Source organism: Ixodes scapularis, unplaced genomic scaffold (genome assembly GCF_016920785.2).
Source record: "Ixodes scapularis isolate PalLabHiFi unplaced genomic scaffold, ASM1692078v2 PGA_scaffold6__148_contigs__length_123643588, whole genome shotgun sequence".
Taxonomy (NCBI): domain Eukaryota; kingdom Metazoa; phylum Arthropoda; class Arachnida; order Ixodida; family Ixodidae; genus Ixodes; species Ixodes scapularis.
In genome coordinates, this window is record NW_024609881.1 from 115,260,799 (window position 1) to 115,288,495 (window position 27,697).

Consider the following 27,697-nt stretch of genomic DNA (forward strand, 5'->3'; position numbering starts at 1 on the left):
CACCCACAATGAGGGTGATACCGTCGTTGACGTCGCTCCTCGCCAGTCGGTGAGATAATCTCATCTTGAATGAATGATTGGGTCTTGAAGTATGGTGCTAAGCATACATTCTCTTACTATGGCGCAGTCGAGCAGCAGTCATGTCCCGAGGCAATCGTCCTGTCATGGCCGGTATAACGGATTTTGTTCCATATAGGAGCGAAGTCCGAAAGCACAAGAACGGTACGTTCGTCCCACGAAGCGGCCGCCATCCCGGCGGCGCGGAAAACTACTCGCCTTTTTCGTGCACGCTGCAAATCGTCTCATTTCACAAAAGAATCAGGCACCGCTCCTCCAGAAGTCCGTGCCGTGCCGCCATGCAAAGAGTCTTTTAGGTCTTTTACCACTTATCAATTAACGAATGGAGATATCAACTAGATAAAGGTTGCCGCCCGGTGTCGCTAGTAGTACGGTTACCATAGAAACCTCCCTGGCCCAAAATGGAGATCACTATCGGCGCTTCTGACGTCGTGCATCTATTTTGCGTCGTGTCGCTACTCTGGCAGTTACGCTGCCATAGAGTGGCTCTAGTCTGGGCTTAAGCTGAAATGAAGTATACAACCAGCGCCGCAACCGCAAAGACCGATTAAATAGGGAGTTTTCGTAGATCGTTCTGGCGTCTCCGCTACGTTGTCCGCTACGCCTCCGCAACTACTGCGCATGCGCCAATCTAGCGCAGACCTTGCGGAGTTGCGGACGTGGTTGCGGAGGCGCCTTACGAAATAGCGGATCTCGAAATACGCTGGCCCTTTGATTGTGTGTCTTTTTATCTATCTTATTTTATTTATACATATATACGCGTATAAATCAAGAACACAACACTTTAAAGGGAAGCTACGGAGCTTCTTGGAAAAAATTAGTTAGAAGTGAATTCTAGTGTATTTTTACCCCGTGAACCCGAATACCGAAACCATTTGCTGCGTAAGTATTGTTAAACGCGTGAAAAACGCGAAAGACAGTCGCTGTCCGTGACGTCATCGACGGATCTTTTGGCTGCCCAAGGCTAGGGAGGCGGGGCTTCAGCCCTATTTTGAAATTGCTCTTATGGCTCTCCGGCGGGTCGCATTGAAATATAATTTTGATATCTGTTATTCTAAAGGCCAAATGAACGCAATTCAAGCGTTTTTTATCAAATGTAGAAGTGCCCCATCTTCCCTTTAAGAAAAAACGGGTGTAGTCGGGTGTATCAGCAGCACAGGCACGCCTTTCCTGAAAGATGCACCCTCAGTTGCCCAGCCAGTGTATTTGTGCACCGACAATGAGCATCCGCCTCTCCCTTAAAACCTCTAGATGTATCAGTGCACCGCCAGGCTAGCCACGCGCCCCGACCAACATGTGCTTGGATGCCCTCTTGGGGGTCACTTTTGGGTTGGGCAGTTTCTTAGGAAGTATGGAACTGTTTTGTTCACTCGGTATTGACAGTAGAGTAGACGCTATGCTTGTTTTAGGCCAATCGGGTCTCCGGGTAGGATCACGTGACTACAGTCTCCAAGCTAGAGATAAGGCAGAGCACGGCACCTGCCTGAAGGCCAAGGCCACGGGTAGCATCCACTGCACTGTACGTGGCTTGCACAGGACGTCATTTCCGTTGCCCTCCAGAGAAGAGGGAAAGAAGGAGCTCCCCTCTTACCAGGACCCTGTTTTGTGCCTCCCGGATTTGCACAGGCGTCGCTATTCTCCCCCCAGAAGATTATAGAAGATTAACCTGTCACTCAAAATTCTTACAAAAGCAGCTTCTCTCTCCTCCTTTTACTTGGTGTTCAAATCTGTGCGATGTGACGTCAGTGCAAGGAGCTTTCACATGACGTCATTTCCGACGCCCTCCAGGGAAGAGGGGGAGAAGGAGCTCCCCTCTTATCAGGATCCTCCTTTGTGCCTCCCGGATTAGCACAGGTGTCACTATTCTCCTCCCAGATGATTAAAGAAGATAAACCTGTCACTCAAAATTCTTACAAAAGCAGCTTCCCCTCCTCCTCTTACATGGTATTCAGAAGTATGCGATGTGACGTCAGTGCAAGGAGCCCATAGGGGACAAATCCTCTAGCTGCATTCATTGTTGGGATAACCCTGAAGATAAGCCTTCGCGAGGGCGACCACTTTTGGCCTTGAAGGAGCTGCTATTTTCGTATACTTCTCTCTTTTCTTTCTCTCTCTAAGCTGAAAGCGTGGAAGAGGCTACGCAGTCGTCGGACCGATGAACCGGAGGCTTTTTTTATGCCTTGAGTCCGCTGTCTGGGCGCGGGTAATGGCAAGAGCGTGGTCATGTGGCAAAGGTTTCACGAGTGACGTAGTAGCTCTTTCCGATCCGGAAATGTCTGATTCCCGGCCTAGTTTCTTGTGTGCTGTGCTGCGACCAGCGGGGCTGCAAGAGATTTTGTCCGTGACAACGTATTCGAGTGTACCAAGGCTTCCAGTGTTTAAAAAGTCCAACGTACATCGGCAACAAGCGATTTCTTCAAAAAATCCCAATGAATTCATGTGATGCGTTTAGTGTTCGGTTTGGCAAATTACTTCTTCTGCCACATCGTGTTGAATCTTCACAGACCCCTTTCTTTCCGTGTTTGTGTTTGTGTGGTTCTGCAGTGCCCGTGTCAACATCTAGCTTGGATTACATATTTCAAGTCCGATATTTTCATCGTAAGTGCGCTGCAACCTACTCCTTTGCAGCAATTGACCGTTATGTTCCTGATTACGTCTAAAATTAGGCAGTCTCTATTTCCTAGCAGCCGGGAGAATAATTTCCCCGAAAATCTATCAGCAGTCGCCTGCCATTAGCTGTCTACAATCATGTGATACCCCCACCCGTTCACGTCGCTTCGTGGCGACAGTATGCGGCGGCTCATTAAAAAAAGTGTTCACCCTACGTGTGATACCCGTATATATCACCTCGCGCATATAACCTGGGACGGCTCATTGCAAAAAAAAAAAAAAAGAGATGTTTATAGAGGAAAGCTAACCTGAGCTGTCGATGAAACGTCGTTCGATGAAGTGATTATATCGCCAATGAGTGACGACTGCCGGCACGATTTCGGGTAAATAATCCTGCCGGTTGCTGAGAGAATAGACACTACCTAAGAATCACCCCGGTTCTTGTTCGCTCAGTAATCTCCTCAGTTGTGTAACAGCTTCGTTGTACATCTTCACATATCACAGATTGCTTGCACGTTTGTACTTGTTTACGGAATAGGCTGTCTAATAAACTTATAGGAGATTTGAAAACAATCCGTTGTGTCTGTTTACCTGCCTTTTTGCAACCACCTGGGCGCGTACATTTTTTTACAGGTTTCCTTGAGGTGGGTGCACAAAGAGGTGTAATGGTACATCATTGAATGAGGTGTATATATGTTCCATATGTGCGGGGTGGGTGTAAAAACGATGTAATAGTAAACCCTGTTGGGCGGGTGTATCTCTGTTCCCTATGAGCTGGGTGGGTGTAAACAACGGTGTAATAGCAAACACTGTTGGTGGGTGTAGAGAAGGGAATACTTGTACACCTTAAATTGGGGTGTACCTGCACACCGAAACGACAGTGAGGGCATAAGAAAGGAGTAGTGACACACCCCAGTATGGGGTGTATCTGTGCACCCCGAATGCTGAAGGTGTACAAAAGGGTGCACATATGCACCCCTAAAGAGGGTGTATATATGCACTTCGTTTTGAGGTGTACCTCTACACCTTTATGGGTGTAGTATATGTGGCAGCACTTACACCCCCTGTGGGTGTACCCACCACACCCTTTTTTTTAGAGTGAACGATGACGACGTTGAGAGGATGACACACCGAGCGACGGCGCTGCCTCAACCTGAGCGCTGGTGCCTCGGAGGCGGCAGCTTCTACTTTTGACTGGGCTACCTCCTTGGAGCCTAATGCTTCGACCGCAGTGAACCCCAGTGAGCAACAGCGCCATAATATTCCGGAGGCTCCTTCATGCACCGATCGAACGGCGCGCCAGATCCCCCAGCTCGCTTCTCACCCGCCCAAGCCGCCTCCACGAAATCTGGACTTCTGCGAATACGCACTCCCCAATATCAACAATCCATGTCGTCGTCATTATGCATGTACATACTGATGACATTATCATGTTCACTAGACGCGGCACCGCGGTCCTCCATGGTACAAGCTAGTGCCTTTCCGCGGAGCCGCGGCTCTCCAGAGACAAATAAAGTCTAAAGACTAAAGACAAAAACCTTCGCTGACAGTCAGTAGCGCCTTAAAAAAAAATTTAAAAAAATCACAATAGTGTTTCCCCGTTTATAGAATACAACTTTGAAAGCTACACCATACCAGTGGCGCACATTAGTGAAATAACATAACACTGCTTTGGCGGCTCCGAAAACATCAAATACACATCCTCTATTTCACTCCATTGTCACGTGACACTGACACGACCTTGGATTGGCTCCGGTGGCTCGTAGCATTCGCCGCGCTCGGACGTCAGGACCTTATCGCCGGGGTTCCAGAATCGGACCTTTCCATTGTCCGGCTGAAACCACCTGGCGACCGTCCCTGCTAGACAACAAGCACGGGATCGCCAAGACAGACACAGACTTTGTCCCCATCACGATAACTCCTCTCCTCGTTTTTTTCCTTTTTTTTTTTTTTTTGTCTCGTTCGAGCGGAGCAACCCCTCACACACAGTGTTTACAAAGAGGCCCGCTTTGTTGACACTGCGCGTGCGCACAAACCAAATTCGGGAGAATTGCGAATGAAGCTCCTGCGCATGCTCAGTGGCGTGACGTCACTGAGTTGAGTTGGTCTAAACTGTATAGGGTGACTAACGAACGGCCTTTGAACCACACTCAAACAGTAAAGTGAACTCTTGAGCGCCTCGAACACCAGTAGATACGCGGTCACACTACCTACATACATCGTTCGACAGACCCGAGGACGAAACCATCTGCGGGCCGGCAGGCATGCTCGAAGCATGCATACATCGATTTCGCGCGATATGAACCGATTCTCCATCCACTGGAAAGACAAAAAAAAAAAAAAAATAATAAATCGTATCATGTTTTTCCGACGAGATGCGCTCGTCAACGGAACGTGAAGTGCGTATAGCTGGAATTTGTTACCGCAGTAGCACCGATTTATCTTGCCCACTGCACGGCACGTGTGAACAGCAGGCAAACCTCTCGAGATAATACTTCAAACCTGCACGGTGGGTCATTATAAAAGGCTCGTGGTTGCTCGCGCGCCAAACCAGTTTGACGTGCTGCTGACGGAGAGACAGGAGCACCTGTAGTCGCGAGGAAATCAGGTAGAGTACATCCACTGCAATCATTCACGCTATGCTCCGTTTCACTTTAAAGGGCAACTCCGCTTCTTTTCCAGTAGTGCAAAACTATACAGTTCTCTTTGTTATCATCTACAAAACCCCCATGGCAAATATTACGACGGAATTCCGCCTAGAAGTTCATTAAAATCGCTGTCAAAGTTTGACAAGCACGAATCCGCTGGTTTTGGATGAGACGTGCGGGCCAGACAACACTGCCCGGATGCATTTCCGCTTCCTCCAAATTCCTTCTCCCGGCAAGTCCGCGACGTCATCAAGCATGTACAGCTTTTTTTTTTTCAATTTTGTTTTCTTTTTCGGGGAGAGCACGGGTGGCACCAGCGCCGTGCTCTCCCCGGAGAGGGAAGCTGCTTTTGTAAGAATTTTGAGTGACAGGTTAATCCTCTATAATCTTCTGGGGGGAAAATAGCGACGCCTGTGCTAATCCAGGAGGCACAAAAGAGGATCCTGATAAGAGTGGAGCTCCTTCTTCCCTTTGTATATCACGTGGGTGTACATGCTTAGTGATGCCGAATATACAATGTTGTCCGGCTTTGCCAGCGTTTCGGTTTCGGTTTGTGATCATGGCTAGAGTAAAATTACGCGAAAAATATTTTATTTTTCGCGAAACAAAGGATTGGGGATTGTTTTTGAGTGCTTCAAAAAGCAAAATCGGCCACTATCTCAAAATTTTTGAAATTAAGCGGAGTTGCCCTTTAAAACCCCACCCTTGGTTAGTGTGATTCTGAACCAATAGATAGATGGCGGCGGGTTCGCCTTCCAGGCATCAATGCGAGAAATCGTGTGTGCTGGCGCTCCGATACTGTGTGGTATTTTTCTATATCCTGAATATAGACGCTTTACACACGCGCCAAATTACAGCCGCCATTTCTGACCTTCTCTTGTCTTACCGAGATGCCGAGCAACTGAAACGGTAGTTGACGATCCTCTACAAAGGCCGCTGCTTTAGAAAAAGACCCAGTTGAATCTAATATGGCAATAACCTGGCCTGCTGTGGTAATGATGAAGTGAAATAAACGAAATAAGAGTGAACAAAGACTGAAGGTCAGTTATGGCGGCGTCCATGCACAGCTGCTGCAAAGCGTCTATAACATCCCTGGTTCTTCGCTTGTTCTTCTCTGCACGAGCTTTCTTTGGAATGCGCACGGCTGCGCCAGTTCTCGTGCAGAGGAGCCAGTTCCCTCCGCTCCGAGTTCGCGTCTCCAGCAAATGTGGGCAGAACAAAACGCGAAAAGCGTCCTATACTTCGTTTCACCTTATCTGCGAGCGAAGCCAAAGCTAAAAGCGCGAGACCAGCGCTTTTTGCGTTTCTCCCCAGCTCGCGCGCTCGAGCAAAGCCTGAACGCACGGAGCTTTCGTGCTCGCGCTTCCAGCTTTGCCTTCGCTCGCACACAAGCTGAAACGAAGTATAGGCCAAATGGCGAGACATATGCACAATAAAACAACCGTCGTTTTGAAATATATAAAATTGCCTGTGCACCGTTAGCACCCCGCGGAGATTTCGGAGGCCAATTACACATATTTATAGGTGATCAGATCGATATGACGGGCCGGCCCTTTTGTCGTGCATGTGTATGGCTCTTTGTGGATTTTCAGGAAAACGTGAGGAATTGATAGACTCGCGTTTCAAGATTCTAGCTTGGAGAATTACCTCAAAAATCAAAACAAATGAACTATTTTTTGGGCGGTCAGGTGTCCCATTTAGGTAGCAGGGGGTTTATTTTGACCCAAACCACGAGATTGGAAAACACAAAAAAATGACACTCTGGTTTAGGTTCTTGAGTTTGGTAAGCCCAAAGTAGGACAGCTCCGGGAGTCACAATAAAAAAAAAAAAAGCCAGGGTTAAACATTAACTCGCAGCAATAAATGACAAGAATTAATTTTAACACGAGTTCAGTGATAAATGCAATGCCTGGGCAAAGATTATGAATATGGAGATAGCTTTTGCACAGAGTTTAAGCAATCTACCAGTCTTAATTTTGCTGATTTATGCGCGCAAGTAGTGGTATGAAAAAATGAACAAAATATGCAAACGAGTAGAGTTTGACTTTGTATAAAATATAGTGTAAGCACGCACATGATACACTGATGAAGACTCAAACAGCGCTACATTTTACATTAGCGTTTAGCGTATCGAAAGTTAAGGCTGCACCGAAAGCTAAAGCTTGCACACATATACTGCTCAGGCCGTTATGTTTGAATGTTCATAGTACTTTATTACCCTTAGATTTGGTGTAGGTTGTCTTCTGATTACTTACAACAGAAAGAAGGAAACATTCTAACTCTGGGTTGGTAGAAAAACTCCACCTTCGGACAGCTACGAATCATCTCGGCGCCGATTATAAGTATTCACAGCATGCCAACGGTCGCGTGCTTAGAACGAGCTTTTCCCACGTAATTTCGTAGAATCGCAATTGTTCTTGACAGGCAACATCGTTACAGTGTTTACTCACGCAAGCGGCCTCTTGTGAAGCTTAGAATATTTTGTATTGATTGAGGCACACGTGGCAAGTTGCATAGGTTTCTTTTTCTTAACCCGCGAGGCAGAATGCACCTGGGTTACCTTGGTCTCTAATGCATGTAGCACACAAAAGAGCACGAGCTGGATCGTTTTGTCAAACAAAAACAATAATGATTAACAAGTGTGTAATCCCGTGAAAACTGAGGGCATTGCACATATGCAGAAGGTAAGTTTTGTTTCACTAAATACATTACCAGTAAAGTATTTGGTTTTATCGTGCGAGCGAAGCGGAACATACAAGCGCGAGCATGCTGCCCTGAACTACTCTTCCAGTAAACAAGTGCACCGTTCAAAGCATGAAGCTCGGTTTTATAGCTTTTAGTGCGCTCAAACCTTTTAATACACAATTATAATCAATTCTATTATTTCATTCCTTTTTATTATGTCCGCCTATGTCTTTTTTTTTGTTTTTCTTTTGCGTTTACGTGCCATTTTTTTAGTCATATAATATTTTTACACAAGTCCGACAACTATATTCTGTTTCACCATATAAGTAAGGGCCTCATAATAAAAAATGTAGACAAAAAAATGAAAGACGTTTACAACTCCCTATAATACCGAATTAGAGCGCAGCTCTTAAGAAGGAGGAGGGAAGGGTACGGAGGGGAGGGTATGCCTCACCTCCTCCCTCCTCATCTACTCCTCCCCTCCTCCCCCTCTTCTCCTCGTCCTTCTCCTCCCTCCTTTACGTTCCCTCCTTTACTGTTTCCCAGGAAAATGACCCAATAAAGGAGGAATGGTTATTCCTTTACTGGGCCATTTTTTCCGGGTCATTTTTTCCTGAACCCATTAGGTTATGCCCACCGGCAGTGTTAGCTTAAGTTGAACTACAACTATAGCCCTAAATGAAGGGGAAAAAAACGTCACTTTTGCATAGGAAATGATCACTGTCAGAGGGAGCTATAATGCAGAAGCGACAAGCGAACATAGCAGGTCGTATTTGCGCTCTGATAACGTTATCGCACACTGCTTAAGCACCCTTATACATGCAAGTAGCGAGTCAGAATAAATCGTGTTTGAATACAAATAATGGTACCATATACTTTGCCGGCGTCCATCCATGGTATCGTTATCGGGCGTCGTTTTCAGAGCCAGACTGCTGGATCTAGCTACTCGAGACTTTTAATAGATCGTTCCGATGACTCTGATAACGGTAAACAATACTCCGCCGCCACCTTTGCACGTGCATTGTATTGTTATCGGGGGTACCGGAACGATTGACTAAAACTTTCCATTATGAGAACCGAAACGAATAGATGAGTAAAGTAGATGAGAATATATTCCATAAGAGAATAGGGAGTTTTCGTAGACGGCGTTTCGCTCTCCGCTAAGCCCTTCGCAACAAGGAGGTTGCTACTGCGCCTGCGCGCCGATTGCCCTGACTGTAGAGATCCGGGTACCGTAGCGAGTTCCAGAGGCCGCTGCCGGACAGCTGAAACTAAGCCAAAACGATCTACGAAAACTCCCTAGAGTTTCCGAACAAACGCGCCGGTCCACAGGGGGCAGTGAGCGTTGCTCAAGTGCAAGAACCCGCTTTCAGATGAGTGGCGCGTCTGCACACGACGGCTCACGTTACCGCCTTGGCGTGACGTCGCACACAGGATATGACGTCAGAAACAGGAATGGGAGGAGACGGGAGATAGAAAGCGATGTCTTCTGCTTGTTGCAAGCAGACGGCAGCATAAAACATTCAAGCCGTACCAAACCAAGACGGGATTAACATTCTCGAGGCAGCAAGCAATCAGTGACGTGTGGCTTAAGGTAATCCTTTCCGTTAGGCCTCTGCAAAACAACAATTACAAATACAAATATTATCAAGAAAAGAAGGCATGGTGTATAGGTGGAAGCGCCCAATCTTGCGACTGCGGCTGTTTCAGGAAGTAAGCAGTCCCGCCCATCGCATTGAGGAGAGGACACACCGCTGAACCAGGTGTCCTCGAGCGAGGACTAGCGGCGCCCAAGGATGACCGCCACGTGGTCAAGCCATCACTGGGTGAGCCTCATCAGCGTGACTCTGTAATATGGGGGGTTTGAAGTGGACGGGTGGCGATCGCCATTTTCTCCAAGCGGCCAAGAGCCGTCCCGCGCTCAGCCTCACCTGTTCCTGTCACCATGGTACTATACGGAATGCAAGTCGCCTGCTCTTTGTGCAGGAGTTGCGGTGTCGTTAGAACGACGCCGAGCTCTTATTGGGTTTGAGCGAAAGGATAGTGGATAGACCTCAACACTAGGTGCCTTAAGGTCTACCCACTATTTGCTTTTCCAATCAGCCAATAAGAGATCGCCGTTCTGACACCATCGCAACCCATGTGGAAGAAGCAGACGAACTTACGCTCCGCATACTTTGTTTCGGCTGAAGTCCAGACGCAGCCGATGCTACAAGAGCGAGCTCTGGGCTTTCAGTGTCCCTGCCAAGCACGCGGGCTCGTGTAGCGCAAGCACTGTTCAGGGCCACATGCTCGCGCTTGTAGCATCAGTTGCGACTGGACTTAAAGGCCGACGTACACTTAGGGCTTTCCACTTTCGTCCGCCTCCTCCTTTCCTATATCCTCTCCACTTCTTACCTTGCCCCAAGCAGGTGTTGCCCCAAGTTGGCTCCCCTCGCAGCTTAGGAGAGGGGAGTGCTAAGAGGATAATACCCCTTGCAGAAAACTGAGATGTCCGTCGGCCTTTAAGCTGAAATGACGTATACAACCAGTGCCGCAACGGCAAAGACCGGTTTATTGTTTGAATTTTGAGTTCTAAACAAAATGAAGCAAATACAAATATATATAAAAAAGAATATAAGAGGTCGTGTCCTCATTTACCGTCGAACAATATCTCAACAAAGTGAGATAAAATGATCAATCCGCATAATTTTGTGTGCATTTTCTTCTCTTCAGCAGTTAAGGGCGAGGGGGCGCTACTTCGAGGCCACCGATTATGCTGCGCATTATGAACACCTTCATCCATGCGATTGTCACACTTCCCCCCTCTAGCCCACCATACCTCTACTCTATATTGTTGGCCTCGAGATTATTAATGAGCACTTAATGAGCACATATTTTGTTGGTAGAGGCATTTTTTCTGAATAATGTTTCTAAAGGCCGAAGAATAGAGCGTGGTTGCTTCATTTCGATGGTCGTGCCATGTGGATTTTAAGGAAGTTTCCATCGAAGATTAAAAACAATTCTGAGACTCTTTTGAACATGTTACGTTTTGCTGGGACTCAATAAACTATGCATTTTTTTTTTCAGAATATGGGGATTAAATTACAACATTTTGAACTTGCAGACAACCACTAAAACCGCGACTTTTGATAAAAATCTGAGAGAGAAATAGAAAGAGAATAAATAGAAATGAAATAGATATAGAAAAATAGCATACGGCATATCAGTCGAGCATGAAACAGGAGCGACTAAGCAGCAAAAAAATTGCACCATCTTCCCGAGGGGAACCATGGGGTGATGCGGAGCATCGTTCCATCACACGTCATCGGAAGAACGGAGTGAAGTGGAGTCAACAGCGGCGAACTGAACGCGCGCAGAATTTGGTTTGCTCTTTATGTTTATACAGCCTTGATGGAGATGCGCCTCAACGGGTAATCGGTCTCTTAGCTGTAGATGAGAAATTTAGCCAGTGCAGTACAACCGCTAACCACGTGCATCACGCAGTAGTGATCACACGAACGCGTGCCGGTACGAAACTCATCCAGATCGAAACGGGCGGGGGCGGCGGGGACTCGTACCCAAGAGGTTCCCAGCGCAAGATTTCGCTCCACGCTTCGAGCTGAGACGCGTTAGCCCACTCGGCCACTTCTTCTTCTTGAACGCGCGCAGCGCGCTACCGCTGCTTATATTTACACTTGAAGGAGAGGAGACTAGAGGAGGAGAGTTGCGAATGCGCGCGCGGTGTGAGTAGAAGCGAACGCACGCGAAGTGCACGCAGCTGGTAGAGAGAGAGAGAGCGGAGAGAGTAACGCGCAGCGGTTGGAAAGAGGGAAAGAGGAGAGTTGCGCATGCGTAGTGTGAGTGCGGACTACGACGCCGCGGGACATAGACCCGAGCAAGAGAGAGAGCGGAGATAGTAACGCGCAGCGGTTGGAAAGAGGGAAAGAGGAGAGTTGCGCATGCGTAGTGTGAGAGCGGACTACGACGCCGCGGGACATAGACCCGAGCATCTAAAAACGAATAATTCGTCGGAGCATATGTCTACAATGCTGCATAAATTTTCGTAGAACTATGTGTGGGCGGCACAAGAAATGAGAGGGGAGTTAACGCTTCACCGAGTCGCGCTTCAGGGTCGCGTGAACCGCCCGTGCCGCAGAGGATGCGAGCTCGGCAACTCGGCCGTTGTTCAGAGCGATGAGCGACGATACTGGAATCACGGCTCCGGGCCGGTGTCTATCGCCGTTTCACTTAGACAGGAGGGCGTCACGCTGGAGGGACCAAACGAGCAAGCCAGCAGATGAGGAATTGCTGCAGAAACCACTATTGTTGGTTGCCTATGAATTGCGATAGTGACTGGGACAACCTCAAGGACGACGTCGAGGACGACCTCTAGGGCGATATTAAGGACGACCTCTAGGACAACGTCCAACACAAAGTCGTCCTCTAGAGAAAACTTTCTAGACGACGACGTCGAGGGCGACGCCTAGGACGGCCTCTAGGACGACGTTCAGGATGACGTCAAGGTCGTCGGGTCCTTTAAAGAGGGTGCGAATGTGAAGGAGTGAAGCGCCGTTCACACATCTGCAACTGAGTGAGACGGAGAGAGACAAGACTGATGTTTAAGTCTCTTACGACGTCTTAGAACCAACTCCGCAGCAGCGCACCCAGTCCTAAAGGCTCATTCACACACTTGTAACCCAGAACGACCGAGGGAGGCAAAACCGGTTTTCAAGCCTCTTGCGACGCGACGTCTTAAGGCTCGTTCACACTCCTGCAACCGAGTAAGACCAAGAGAGAGACAGAACCGGTTTTTAAGCCTCTTGCGACGTCTTAGGACCAGGTGCGCTGCTGCGGAGCTGGTCCTAAGTCGTCATAAGTGGCTTAAAACCGGTCTTGTCCCTCTCGGTCGTTCTCGGTTACATATGTGTGAACGAGCCTTGAGAGTTTGAGCTACAATTGTCTACTGCGCATACCTACTGCGCGTCAGGAGGCAAGAAAGTCAAAGAAATCCGGGGGAGGGGGAAGGGGGTGGCTAAAGAACGCTACATAGTTCGTCTCAGCTTAGCATGGACTAACTACGAAGGCTGTGCAAGCACGAGCGGGTAGTCTTGACGACCTTGACTGGAGCAGTCGCTGGACGACCGCTCGTGCAGCCGCCGAGGCTTCATCCAAAGCGAATAGCTCGCGCTCTTATCATGCGCGGTTAACAATAGTCCATGCTAAGGTGAGACAAGGTATAGTATTAAAAGGACGCGGGTGCGAACTACGCGGTTCTCGGCAGCCGACACGGCGCAGTCAGGGAGTGCGGCGATGCAAATCGGTCGGCGCTCCGGTGTTACCTCTGTGACGTCACTTCCGTGAACAAGTTCTGCGACATCGATTTCCCAACTTTGCAGCCCCTTCCAAGCGCAGAGAAAGACGTAGTTCTAAGTGAAAAAAGAAACGTCCTATGTCGCATTTAGCACGATTGGTACATTTTACCGTCAATCTATACTTTGTTAAACTTAAGGAATATTTTGTTCCTAACCCAAATTATTTGATAGGTAATTTTAATGCCCTTTATAAATTTTTTTTTTGCGCATGCCATGCATTATGCATGTCGTCGACGATGGATGTTGTATGATGACGCAAACTGGAGGGGCACTGGTACTGGCGACGTCCGAAGGTAGGGGGCGCAGGCAAAGTTTTTCACCATTCGTGAAATATGAATTAAAACAATAATTTATTTATCAGAGAGATCTAAGACTATTGAGCATCCGTTAAACACCTCCAACACTCCGTTCATTTTTATTATTCAAGAAAAATTGCCGATTGTTTTTCACTATCCAAGCCGGAGACATCGAATTTCTAACAGAAAATTAGAAAGACCCATTATTTGGAGCGTGAACACAGTAGGAGGGCAGTGAATTCCAGTCTGGTCGGCCGCTACCATCTTTCCGCTACCGTCTTTCTATTAGAGTACAGCTGTGACTCTTTCGTATGCTAGATAATACTCCAAGTGGGCCTTTAAGTTTGAGACGTACTAAGAAAAACTATTGTCCTCACAGCCGAGACGCAGCTGCCTCTTGGTCTTGGTCGTCCTCGGCCTTGCCCAGACCCTCCATGCGGAAGACCGGCAGGAGACAAGTGCGGACGCCAGAGGAACCAAGCGCGACTACTGCGTCGTCGGAGCGGGGCCTTCAGGGCTGCAGATGGCCTACTTCCTCCAGCAAGCCAAGAGGGACTACGTGGTCTTTGAAAGGAGCAACATCAGCGGTGATTATACACAAGACTCGCGTTCTTTGCGAAGAGTGGTACACCATAACCAGAGCCGAATTTATAAGCATGAGTATGCGCTTTGGAAAGTGACAGGCTCTACGAGAATGAAGGTACTGATCTCCCGAAAACAAGCTTTACTTTCGAGAGATCAGTACGCCCTAACCCTAGGAGTGGAGTAGGCCGCAAGACAACTTTATGGAGGGTAGTGACCCTTAACCGTAACTTATGAAGAGCAGCAGCGATAAGATATTTATTTACAGTAATAGCCAACTCCCTATTTTACGTAGAGTACTAGGCCATGAGCTCACCGAGAGCAGTATAGCATCATATCATACTTCATGGAAAGTAGTGGGAAATAAGCCTAGCTTCTGAAGAACAGCAGATCTCAGGCCTACTTTGCAGAGAATAGCAGGCAACCCCTATCGAATTCGCTGGTGCAGGGCATTTCTTCAGCGTCTACCCGAAACACCGCACGCTGATCAGCATCAACAAGCGAAACACGGGTCAGCAGAACCCGGATTTCAACTTGAGGTTCGACTGGAACTCACTCTTGAGCCACGACCCGTCGCTGCTGTTCAAACACTTCTCACGTGACTACTTCCCTAAGGTAAGGATATTACGTTCAACAAGTAAATTCGCGTGCCTCTTACAGAATACGGAAAATACGGGTCGAGATTTACATCATCAGGTGACGCAAGCTTCCACCTGATACAAAGGGCATAGCCAATGTCATACATCTATAGACTAGACGAGAGAAATGGAGGTGTGCTGTTCAGCTCTGACCTTCAGCCGTGTAAGCATGTGTTAAGTTAGGTCTTCGCCATCTTTGCAAATCGCTGATTTGTGTGCAGTCAACTCAGGTGAGTCTTTCACGTTACAAAAAGCCAGGCTGCCAGGCTCTTTAAATCGACCGCAAGAATCGGTTCAATGGTTTGAAGACCGGTGGCTTCGCTGCGTTTCCATAGGAGTTAAAGACTTTTTCTTTTTTTACTTTTTCCTTAGGTAAGTTCGGTCTTTGCAAATTTTATGGAAAAACTGCACCACCTGTGGGCAACGCTGTACAAAATCAGAACGCGATAAGTTAAAAAACCGATTTTTGCGGTCGATTTAAAAAGTCTGGCCGCTCTTTGGGACACGCAGTATATGCTACATAAGAAATGAAAGACGTTTACAATGCGAAATTAGAGCGCAGCTCTTGAGGAGGAGGAGGGGAGGTATGCCTATCCCCCCCTTCCCCCCCTCCGTACCCCACTCCTCTCCTCTCCTCCTGGCCTCCAATTTAGCGGGAAATTTTCGCTAAATTTTCTGCTACATTTAGCGAAACTTTAACCGCTAAATTTAGCGGTGAAATGTGGGAAAAATGCCCCAGATAAAATTAGCAGAAAAATGTTCCCGCTAAATTTAGCAGGACATTTTGCGAAACGTTTTCTGCTCTATTTAGCAGGAAATCTAGCGAAAATTTCCCTGCTAAATTTAGCGGGTTATGTTTCCCCGCTAAACTTAGCGGGGAAACTGTGATGTCTCATAATGCAACGCGCGCGGTTACGCCGCCGATGCCGCCGCCGCCAACGCTCACCCGGAAGCGGGCGCCTAAGAGCTGCGCTCTAAAAATAGTAATGTATTGGAATCTCAATGGCCTCTATGCATGCAGTTTTATGTTTAAATGGGGGTGCAACGATATTAAGATTAAAAGAATTTGCATCTCGTCATCTTTACGCTGCTATATCGTGTCCCGGAGGATAGAGAGAACGCCTCCTTCATTAAAAAAGGCGCGATTCCGCTGCATAATGGCAAAGCAAAAGTCGAGCTTTTTTCCCCACCTGCAGCCGCGAGTGCAGCATAACGCCCGCTAATCTCAGAGGGAGAGTAAACGTCCTCCGAGAGAGAACACGGGAACCTACACAGCACCCCGAATTACGTGACTAGGAGTGCGACCAGGTGGGACCCAGAAGGCTGGGAGTGAGTTGAGGGGTGCCAAAAATGCCAATATTACCTTTTTTTTTTCACACAACAGCCAGGACACGCAGGCGAAATCGGTTTTCTGTTCTTTACTTCTGAAGTGTCCGAGGGCAACTTCCACAAATTTTTTACCGAAGTCAGGAAATCGTCGCACCCCCCCCCCCCCCCCCCCCCCTTCCCCGCTTTTAATATATTTGGTAATTTCCCTTTTTCGAATTGTCTGCAATGTTGCCATACTCAGCATTAGCTTTTTAGCAACTGTTGCAATTAAAAGATGCGATAGCCATCCTATAATAGTGCCACTTGTCTTGGGTTCAAGTCTGAAGACCTTCATTCCGTCAGCACGACCTGTTGACATGATCAACATTTTGGTGTGAAAAACGCAGCACTTTGTGAAATCACACTGCTCTTTATGAAACACGCGATACTTGTTTCTGTTACAAGTGTACCTAAATTATACATTTAGTTTCCTTGTCCACTTTCTTCACATTCCAGGCAGACGCCATGGTGAAGTACCTCGACACCTTCAGAAGGAAAATGAATCTTCAGGTCCAGTTCGACACCGAAGTACGAAACGTTCAGAAGCTCGCCGACGAAGGTCACAACGGTTACAAGTTCTCGCTAGAGGACCAGAGGGGCAACGCTTACTTCTGCAAGTACGTTCTGGCTGGTTTATACGTAAACACAATAAGAGCGGACTGTTTGTGCCTGTGGTATTCGACTGTTGGACCTCAAGACGTGTACACACTCTACCTTCCAGGTGGTTCCTCTTCTGAGCAAGTAGTAAAAAAAAAAAACCAACATGGCCCAATATCATCACCTTGAAAGAATGCCATAGTTGAAGACCCTGCTCACCCCGAAATGTATGACAAATTGCTAGACAATTGTGTTGCATACGTGAAACATTCTAGCAATCCAACCTTTTAGCGAACATATAAATGACGAACATAAGAAGGACACCCCGACAGGAATCGAACCCGTGACCAAGTGGTTTTTAGTCGGTGCTAAAAGTCGCAGGCGGTCGGAGAGCAACTACGGAAAGAGCAGGCGCGTGAGAAACAGCTGCGCGGAGTGAAGCTATGCGAGAGAGCAAGTGTTACGTCATATCCCATGTAAAATTTACACACGCTTCATCGTGCTACAAGGGCCGGGAACCACGGAATATGTGGAGTGGAAACCACACACGTCCTGTATGGTTCGCGAGTGGAGCTGGTGTCAACAGAGCGAATCTATCGAAAATCATCATGTGTCGTTTGATCTCATTACATACTGTGTTCCCTTCTCTCCGTCAACAGAATCAAGCTTGTGTAATTTTTTTGTTCGTTCTATGAAATGAATTGCGCGTGAATATGACGGCCCAATGTTTTCCAGGATCCTCCTCGTTGCCAACGGTGTGTCTAAGCCGAACGTGCCCGACATGCCCGGCATAGAGATGGTCACAGGCTACGAAGACGTGTCCACGAACCTGGACGACTTTGAGGCCAAGACGGTCATGATACTGGGCAGGGGAAACGCGGCCTTCGAAACGGCCAACTTCATCTTCCCGGCGGCCAACTACGTCCACATGGTGGGAGCCTCACCGCCCAGGTTCGCCTGGAGTACGCACTACGTTGGAGACCTCAGGTAAACTCATTAGGAACTTTAAAAAAATACGTATTTTGAATGCCCTTTGGATCCTCCGCTAAGTTCCTCCTCACTCACGTTTTGTCTCCAGAGCTGTCAACAACGACATCCTCGACAACTACCAGCTCAAATCACTCGATGGGCTATTGGATGCGGACTTTACAAGGCTGGGCTTCATCAGGATGAAAAGCGGGAAATTGGCCCTAACCATGAGGCAGGACACCAACGAGCGCTACAATTATGACAAGAACTACGACTACAGCTACAACTACAACTACAACAAGCGGAGGCAATCGATGGGAGGAAAGTCTTACAACTACAATCACAATGACGAAACTGAGAGGACCACGGACCCAAAGAAAGTCAGCAGGTGCTTCAGTTACAACTACAACAGTCGGGACAACCCTAAATCCTACAACTATAACTACAACAATCCGGAAGATGCTAAATCCTACAACTATAACTATAACCACCCCGATGAGCCCAAATCGTACAACTACAACTATAACATTCCAGAAAACAAAAATTCTTGCAGCGACAAGGGCCGAGATAAGACTATGTGCTTCAGCTACAACTATTCAACCGAGGCCATGTCTGACGGCAACGGCAACTGGGACAAAACCAAGTCTTCTAACTACAACTACAACTACCCAGATAACACGAAGTCGTACAACTACAACTACAACAACCCTGACAAAATGAAGTCCTACAACTACAACAACCCGGACAAAACCAAGTCCTACAATTACAACTACAATAACCCGGACGAAACAAAATCCTACAACTATGAGAACCCGGACAAGACGAAGTCCTACAACTACAACTACAACAACCCAGACAAAACCAAGTCCTACAACTACAATAATCCGGACGAAACCGAATCGTACAACTACAACTACAAGGACCCAGACAAGACGAAGGCCTACAACTACAACTACAACAACCCAGACAAAACCAAGTCCTACAACTACAACTACAATAACCCGGACGAAACCAAATCGTACAACTACAACTACAAGAACCCAGACAAGACGAAGTCCTACAACTACAACTACAACAACCCAGACAAGACGAAGTCCTACAACTACAACTACAACAACCCAGACAAAACCAAGTCCTACAACTACAACTACAATAACCCGGACGAAACCAAATCGTACAACTACAACTACAATAACCCGGACAAGACGAAGTCCTACAACTACAACTACAACAACCCAGACAAGACGAAGTCTTACAACTACAACTACAACAATCCAGAAAAAACCAAGTCCTACAACTACAACTACAATAACCCGGACGAAACAAAATCCTACCACTGCAACAACCCAGACAAGACGAAGTCCTACAACTACAACTACAACAATCCAGACAAAACCAAGTCCTACAACTACAACTACAATAACCCGGACGAAACAAAACCCTACAACTACAACAACCCAGACAAGACGAAGTCCTACAACTACAACTACAACAAACCAGACAAAACCAAGTCCTATAACTACAACTACAATAACCCGGACGAAACCAAATCCTACAACTACAACTACAAGAACCCAGACAAGACGAAGTCCTACAACTACAACTACAACAACCCAGACAAGACGAAGTCCTACAACTACAACTACAACTATCCGGACAAAACCAAGTCCTACAACTACAACTACAATAACCCGGACGAAACCAAATCCTACAACTACAACTACAACAACCCAGACAAGAAGTCCTACAACTACAACTACAACAATCCAGACAAAACCAAGTCCTACAACTACAACTACAATAACCCGGACGAAACCAAATCGAACAACTACAACTATAACTACAACAATCCCGACGAAACCAAGTCCTACAACTACAACTACAACGACGGCGGTCAAAAGAACGAAACAAGCGATAGTAGCACTAACGAAGACGGGGAGCACAGGGAGGAGTACGACGCAATAATACGGTGCCTGGGCTTTGGCTACGACGACTCGATGTTTAGTCCGTAAGTTGCCTCCTGACTTTTTGTAGTATATGTTATCCGCGTGAGTGTATCGCAGGAATTAAGAAAGAATTGTAGTGTATTGCTGATCGCATTGAAGATGTTAAAGGGGTCTTGTTAAGCAACCAAAGCCAAGGTACAGAATCATCTTCAACTTCTACATTGTCTAATATTTAAATACGAGCGTCCGGCCAGGCAATGGCCAGTAAGATCACCACCTGCCTGTTGGAACCTGTCGACGGTACCTGTTCCGACGTGTACTGATTTAAACAGATAAAACTCCAGGGCACTAATATTGAGCCCTTCAGTACAGCGCGTGTCACTTATTTCGCAATCCTCACCCTGGACGTGTGTTGTTGTTGCATGAGTGTACTTATGTCACCTTTGACCCATTGTTATGCGAAAACAAAGACAAGCAAAGAGCCGCATGCTGCCTGAGATGCGCGAAACGTTACACGGGTGATTTAACTGCGAAGAGGATCGCCTGAGGGGGGGGGGGGGGGGGGGGGGGGGAGGAGGAGAGAGAGAGAGTCTTGAAACGCAGGAAGGTAGTCGTAAATCTTGCGAAAACTTAACATTATTTTACTATCTTTTATAGTAAGGGAATGTTCAGTACGTTCTTGAGGGCTGATAGATTAATGGACCAATCGTATTCCTTTAAATAAACCTAGCAGTGCGACTTCAGACTGCCTCGAGATGGTTTGATAAGCAACTTTGGTGAGGGCTGTAAATGGACGCAGCATATTCCAATTAGGGTCGAATGTACGTACTTCTCATATGACATCTTACGCATGATTCGGAGGGCAATTTTAGGTTATGTCTTATCTAGCCGAGGCAACGAGACGTCTCAGCAGAGATAAGTTCGATATTAGCGTTCCAGGTAAGATCGTTTGTTAGGGTCCCACCGAGGTATTTCTAATTTGTACAAGAACTGCGATACTTGTCGTTTCCGTGAGAACTGAACTAACTCACATTTTGATATACTTAATGACATTAACCCCCTAGTACACCATGCCTGAATCTTTCCTAGGTCACTTTGGAGTTGTAGATGGTCTTGCAACGAAACTATTTTACGGTGTAACGCGCAGTCGTCAGCGAAGAGGCGGATATTTGAGGAAAGTTTGTCTGGGAGGTCATTAATGGAAACATGTATAAAGTAGGGGACCACGAACTGACCCTTGGGGACTCCAGAGGTAACCTCTGCGTGGGTGGGTGAGACATGAAAATTTAGCAAGCGGGATCTTGAGATATGAAAGTTTAGCAAGCAGGCGACAGTGGGGAACGCTGTCGAAGGCCTTCGAAAAGAAATCTGCACCGTACATCCCACGAACAGTTGTGACAAACCATGCGGATTACCCTCCTTCCTCGTTGTCGCATACTGTCACCATGATACTTAACCGCACCACGAAAGAAAAATCCGATTTTCAGGAGCACACACTTTTTTGCTTCATTTATCGCCACAGCTCGACCATGCCACGTCGATGGGAAGGCCCCAAAAAGAGGTATCCGCTGATCAATGCCGACTACGAGTCAGCCAACGTGCCCGGAATGTACTTCGTCGGTTCCACCGTCCACTCACTTGACTACAGAGAGGCCAGTGGAGGCTTCATCCACGGCTTCCGATATACAAGTAAGTCCCTTAGTTTTATTTTTGTAAGCATGAAATGCTTCTTTTTTTTTTTTAATGGAACCCCCATCCCAGACCTTTGTCTGTCCGTCCATGTATTTCCTCGCCAAATTTAGGGGATAGAGTCTTCCCTGTCTTCGACCAGTGTGTTTAGCGTCTTCCCATACTTCAAAAGTGGGTCCGAAGTGCCAACAAATGACGTAGAAGGAGCCGGCATGTCATGTTGTCGGATGTCGCGATTCTGGCGGCTGAGCGCCAAAGTCCCGGACAAAAGTACGAGCGAACGGGAGTGTCGCTGTCGTCGCGGAGTCCCAACTGCTCTATGCCGAAGCTCCCGCTGACTGTCAAGCTGGAGAGCGACCTGCAGCATAACAGGCGTTTGCCACGTACACCAGCGCTGCTGGGACACCGCCAGGATCGTGACCGGCGACAGCATGACACCTCTATGACGTCATCAGGCGAAAATCGAGGGACCGTTTTGTTGGACGGGGTAAACAGACCAGTCGGAGATGTGTTCAAGGCACCATAATATAGGTAACCGCAAAAGAGCCTGTATAACACAGCACACAGCGTCAGAGATAATTAGACCCTTAGTAGTTTTGAATTATATAAATCTTTCAATTAAAAAAAAGAACATAATGCTGTAAAAGCCCGGTCACACTGAGGCAACACGACGGCAACAGCGACACAACACGTTGTCCAACAGTCGGGCAACTTGTTGCTCGTTATCCGTGTTGTCCGACAAACCTGTCACACCGCGCGCCAACAGGAGCACAAGATGTAGGACAACTAAAGTGTTGCCTCGGTATGACATCTTTCGGCAACAAAAACAGCGGCAACTTATGTTGGACAACGTGTGCTGCCCTGATCGCTGACTGAGCGAATTTCGGGTCGGCAACATGACAACACAGACAGCTTCGATGGCAGAGCTAGTTCCCTAAATTGTCGAAATGGACACAGCTATGGTCGTGAACGTTCAGACTGGTGTTGAAATCAGAACTGCCGAGAGACCAGCTCATAATACAGCTAGTGAAATAAAATGGCATGCCTACTTATTCGCTGATAAATTATAATAAAAATATTATCAAAGATTTGAAAAATCGAAGAATTAAAACGGCCACTTTGATCACGATTGTTGATACTGGGAACTTAGAAACAGCCGCTACCAGACAAACCATTTGTTTAAAAAATACCCAGGGCGTTTCGAGGAACGAAGCGATCACATAGCAGGCGGTAGGCAAATAGACAGCGTTAAAACATATTTATTCCACCGATTGTTATTATGAAGGCCGATCGCGTCGGTGTCGCAGTTTTTAAGCACTGTCAGTTCAGCTCAACACGGCGCTACAAAAGACACTTTGGGGTACTGCAGGTGCTAACTGGATTTTACAGTAGAAATAGGAATTGCGTGAAAAAAAAAAAAGAAGAACCGGACAGAAACATTTCACACGGTGGGGTAATCCCGAACATATATTAGAGATCTTACTTTCCTCGGTTAGGGCTATCTACTTTGTCAGCGAATGAAGAACATTTTGAGAAATTAAAGGATGAAAAATACTTACCCTGTCAAGTATTCTAATCACAGTCACTGGTTCATGTCGTCCCGTGGTAATTTCCGGCACTTCGAACGCACTAGCACTTTGTGGGGTTCACATTTCTAGCGACTCCGCGCCGCGCACAAAGGATGGTAAACAATCAAGATGGCGGAGTATTCCCCGTGCTGTCCCCGCCGTCAGTGCGGTGTGACAGAGTGGTCGGACAACAAATCGGCCAACACGCTTGCGGGCGGCAGCAACATGTTGCCCGACTGTTGTTGCTACCGCGATGCGACAGGGCCGCCGGAAAAACGATTTCCTCGTGTTGCCGTGTAGAGTTGTCCAACCGCTGCCTCAGTGTGACAAGGCCTTAAGAAACTAAAACCCATTCAATTTGGTCTCGGGGCACATCTGAACGCTACATGCACCTCAAGTGTACTAAACGACGTCTAGTTTGGTAGTTGTCGATGATGCCGAGCCAGGTTCTGCTTTCGTATTGCTAACTCAAAGATGTAATACTCACAACTTACCGAAGGCCTAATTATCACTACGGTGACTGGAAAGCGTCCTCACTGGTGCGTTTACCGGTCCTCATCTGTGGTCCCTCTATATCCTCTTGATGACGTCATAGTTATGTTGCCTGCCACGATCCTCGCTGTGGTAGAACAGTGGCGATGCATAAAGCGGACAGCTGTTCTGCTGCAGCTCGCTCTACAGCTTGACAGTTCAAGAAATCTTGAGCAGTCAGGAAATGGGACGCCGCGATGACAGGAATGGGGACGCCGCGCTGAGGTAAAATCCTGTCGGGAACTGGTCTTTTTTACATCGTATTCCCTAGGGGAGCGCACATGAAGCAATAAAGATACATCCCAATACCGCCTATATTGACACTTTAATGGCACAAGAAGCTCTTCCTGACAAACGTGTTTGCCACCGGAACGCAGCTCGAGTTCTACACCGGCTTCTGGAGTTCAAGCACGAGGGCGTCCCGTGGCCCAGCACCCGTGGGCCCTTGGTAGATTTGGTAAGCGCCGTGATGAAAACAATCAACGAGGCATCGGGCATCTACCAAATGCATCACTTCCTTGCCGAAGTCTTCATCATTGACCGGTGAGCTTGCTGCCGCTCCTATCAGTCGCCGCGACCTCAACAGCTATTGGTGTCTTTAGTTGAGTGTCTTCCAGACTTTTCGACATGCGTCATGTCTTAGTAGAAATACCACGTTGATTACTGCAGTGATTGCGACATCAGTACTTTCACATGCTCTTGCTTTTTCTGCTTGATGTATTCAATCCCTTCACCGAAGCCGCCAGCAGTACGTGAAAAACGCTCTTACGTACTCAATCACCCATTAACACTACTACGCCAGAAGCATTTAGATCCTATGGTCTAGCCGTCTGTTGTCTTGTTCACTTTTTCCCAACGTATCAGCGTTTTGAAATAAGCCCGTTTCTGTCCTTTCTCACTGCAAAGAGTCAGAATAGAACGTCTGCCATTTTCAGACCGATGTACAGCGTCCAAAATATTCCCCTTCCGTTATGAATGCTCTAGATACTCTAAAGCCCACTAAAAAAAATTTGAGCATTACGATTAGCCTTGCATCAGCATTACCGCCAGCGCCTCTCGTAGCGATGTGGTATTTGTACGACCCACTTTTGGCCCGTATACGTGTTAGCTCCATCAAAAACTTGCCCCTTTTCCACGATTGCAGGAAGTCAATGGAGTTTCGCCACGTACCGGAATACCCACTGAGCCTGCTCAAGGAACTGGCCGCCAAGACAGGGCACGAGGGCACAGAGCTTATGGTCCTTGCCATGCGACTCAACCCGGACTTTTCGGGCCCCCGCCAGGACACCTTCCACGAGAATAGGGCGACGTCGGACGTCGACAAGGCTCATCTGTCCAACTTTCTGCACCCTATCATCTACTACTATGATGACATTAGCCAAGGTAAAGGATAGAAGAAAAAAATCAAGCGGTGAAGATTTAGGGATTGCCGTTATGGGGTTTCCGATAGTGTTGAACTTGGCAAAAATATTTTCAAGACATCTTTTATAGGTGATGCCATTAGATATACAGAGTATATACGATAAGAGGGAGTTCCGTGAAAGAGTATTACATGGAATGACACATAGACTGGTGATCCCATATTATGTGGATGGTAAAAGACACACGCAATAAGATGTAGAAACAGCTCAGTAGCCTGTCACGAAAACCAGGATCAGAGAAGCAAAGTTTATCGAACAGACACGAACGGAAACGCTCTGAAGTAATGCAAGGTTAAGAAGGTTCGAGGTTGATTTTGTAGATTAGGAATTATGTGGGGCCAACATATACAATTTGTATCAATTGAGAGTGATATAACGTCAGGCATAGGTTAGGGCCTTTACTTGTGTGTGTGTGTGTGTTTGTGTGTGTGTGAATATGGAAAAGAATAATCGTTTACAAAGCCCTCCTATTATGAAGCCACACACTTTCCGTAATCATCATTTAACCCGTCCTTGAGATTCAAACACTTGAAGACCCGGAATAGATATACTATAGCAGGTGCCACAACACTTAGAAAAAGTACCGTATTTTTTTGGGCTATTTTCAGCGGACTATGCGTGTTTCAAAAATTTAAATTTTACCCGATGCAGACTATCTCTGGGTGCGGACTATACAATATTTTTTTTTCTGTATCATTGACGATGACAATGCGTGAAGGAGTTTAACAATAACGGAGTATCTTAAGGTTAATTTAGGCACGACACAATCTTCTTTGTGAGCTAAAACAGCAGGTCAAGGTGTGATGTGTATGATAATTTTTACGTTCGGATTAAGCACTAAGTGCACACTATACACGGTGTTCGAATTGTGTACCGAGTTCGGACTGTAAGAGCAAAAACGTCTTTTCGATACCAAATTTATTCTTGCGAACTATGCACTGGGTGGGGACTATAATCAGGAAAATACTTACGGCATTTGTGCGTACGACGACGTTTCTAAGAACATCACACACCCTGCTTAGTATATTAAGTAAGACAACAGTTATTCCGCCAGAAATAGATTAACGCTCCTTCTTTGCAAGGAATAGCTATACAATCAGATCCGGTAACTTTAAACAATCACATTAGTAGATGAATTTCTCAACAGGGCGATCGAAACAAGAGTTAATGGACATTTTGCAAAGCGTGTAGCGCCGTCCGCAGCGTCCAAAAGAATGAGCGGTCCATACAGGCCCTGCTCGTAGACGACGAAGGTGACCTTTGAGGCGACAAGGGATGCACAGGCGAACGGGAGAGGACAGGCAAAGAACTGTGCGACCCTCTCTCCCTCTCTTCAATGTCCCATGGTAAATGTCGTGGAGTCAATGAGAAGCGTACAGGACATTGCCATAATGCATTGCGCCTGTCGCGTGCGGCCTTCTGGGATTCTTGAAAATGATCTACTCTGTTACATGGCTTGCATTGACGTAACATCAGCGGTGATTGTGGTGATCTTGCTGCTGGGCGCTTACCCATTGCAGCACACATTTCGGACCACCAAATCGTCTTTCCTTCGCAAGAACAAAGCGTGACCATCCGCATGGCGTAATGACCGTCACGCGCAAGCCATGTATACTTATGGTGTTTGGTTAGTGAACTCCCAGTACCACCTCGTCATGCTCAACATTCGTTTTCATTTTTCTGCATTTGCAGCTAAGGTGGACCCTACAAACGAACGGAACCTCGTTCTGCCTGAACCAACCAAGACCCATCACGTGGTAGAAGATTTCCTGATCCGCTGGACCTCGGAACACTTGCACATCGCGCCACTGAGACAATTCGTCCAGTCTTGCCTGGAAGTCGATCTGCAACGCTATAGGCCCGCGGACTGTCTCGAGAAGCTGATGCTCAAGAACGAATCTTCGCCGGCGCCCCTGAGCTGTCTCCAACTACCAGAGCACGTCAGGCCAGACGTGGTGGTGGGATACGGCGGTAGTTACGCCGCTTGACACGTGTAGCACAGTGATACCAGCTCTCATCAAGGACGATGACACCTGTAAAGCAAGTGTAAAAAAAATGATGATTCCAAGATTTATTTGATTTTTTTTCCAGTTATTACTTCAAATAATAATAAAGATGGCATGCAGGGGGATGTGAGAAAACAAATTTAGAAAAAAGAGACCAAGACTCGGCGCACCGGTCATCCGCTACAAGTTGCACGCCTACGCACTAGCACTGTTATCTGCCACTTAATTCTTCCCCCATGTAGCTCTGGGTTGGAACGGCCTTTCCCGCCATATCGCCTGCTCCTCTACCTTTATGAGACATGTAACCATTAACCTTCCACCTTGAAGACTTCTAACACCGATGTTCGAGTGCTCTGTAACCTCACCTCTTATGTAATGCTCCCCGATTCGGGGGGTCTTTAAAGTAATAAATTGACGGGAAGTGAAGACATTATGGAATGTATCTGTGTCTTTCAAGTATCAGCGTGAACTTCTGGTATATTGACTAAACTTAGGATATATCGTGGTCTCTAACATTGCCTGGACCGCGCTCTAGTCATTGATCGAACATGGAACCTACAGAAGAGACGGACGATCGGGATGACCAGGCGAAAGTTTACCAGACCGGGCACGATTAAGAAAGACTCTCTGGATGCTTTTGTCCGGTCAAATTTTGTGAGGTGAGCCTTTCTTGGAGGATTTGTTTTAAGATCTACTGTACCAGTTTTCGAC

The 27,697-nt window shown here is 47.1% G+C and overlaps 1 protein-coding gene across 8 annotated transcripts; it reads left to right on the forward strand.

The window, feature by feature from the left end:
* The first annotated feature begins 5,114 nt into the window (after positions 1-5,114).
* Positions 5,115-27,419, forward strand: LOC8036739 (FAD-dependent oxidoreductase domain-containing protein 2). Of its 8 annotated transcripts, XM_040211741.2 has the most exons (13): positions 5,210-5,296; positions 9,732-9,847; positions 14,051-14,258; positions 14,702-14,868; positions 16,716-16,876; positions 17,592-17,843; positions 17,935-18,579; positions 18,652-18,690; positions 18,802-19,833; positions 21,294-21,460; positions 23,937-24,102; positions 24,704-24,942; positions 26,673-27,419. In XM_040211741.2, exons 2-13 carry the CDS (start codon positions 9,818-9,820, stop codon positions 26,966-26,968), a joined length of 3,402 nt encoding a protein of 1,133 aa, XP_040067675.1. In that variant the 5' UTR covers positions 5,210-5,296; positions 9,732-9,817; the 3' UTR covers positions 26,969-27,419. The 8 variants fall into 8 exon arrangements, with proteins under 8 accessions (XP_029841658.2, XP_040067675.1, XP_029841659.2 ...); XM_029985799.3 differs by having other exon boundaries at positions 17,935-18,690; XM_040211739.2 differs by having other exon boundaries at positions 18,652-19,833.
* The last annotated feature ends 278 nt before the right edge of the window (positions 27,420-27,697 follow it).

What these genes read in the sequence shown, in the direction of transcription:
- LOC8036739 (XM_029985798.4), top strand. Translation starts at nt 9,818, where the DNA reads ATGACCGCCACGTGGTCAAGCCATCACTGG. An exon ending in GGCAACGCTTACTTCTGCAA is followed by an intron (nt 16,877 to 17,591) that starts GTACGTTCTGGC and finishes AATGTTTTCCAG; the next exon opens with GATCCTCCTCGTTGCCAACG. An exon ending in GAAGTCTTCATCATTGACCG is followed by an intron (nt 24,103 to 24,703) that starts GTGAGCTTGCTG and finishes CCACGATTGCAG; the next exon opens with GAAGTCAATGGAGTTTCGCC.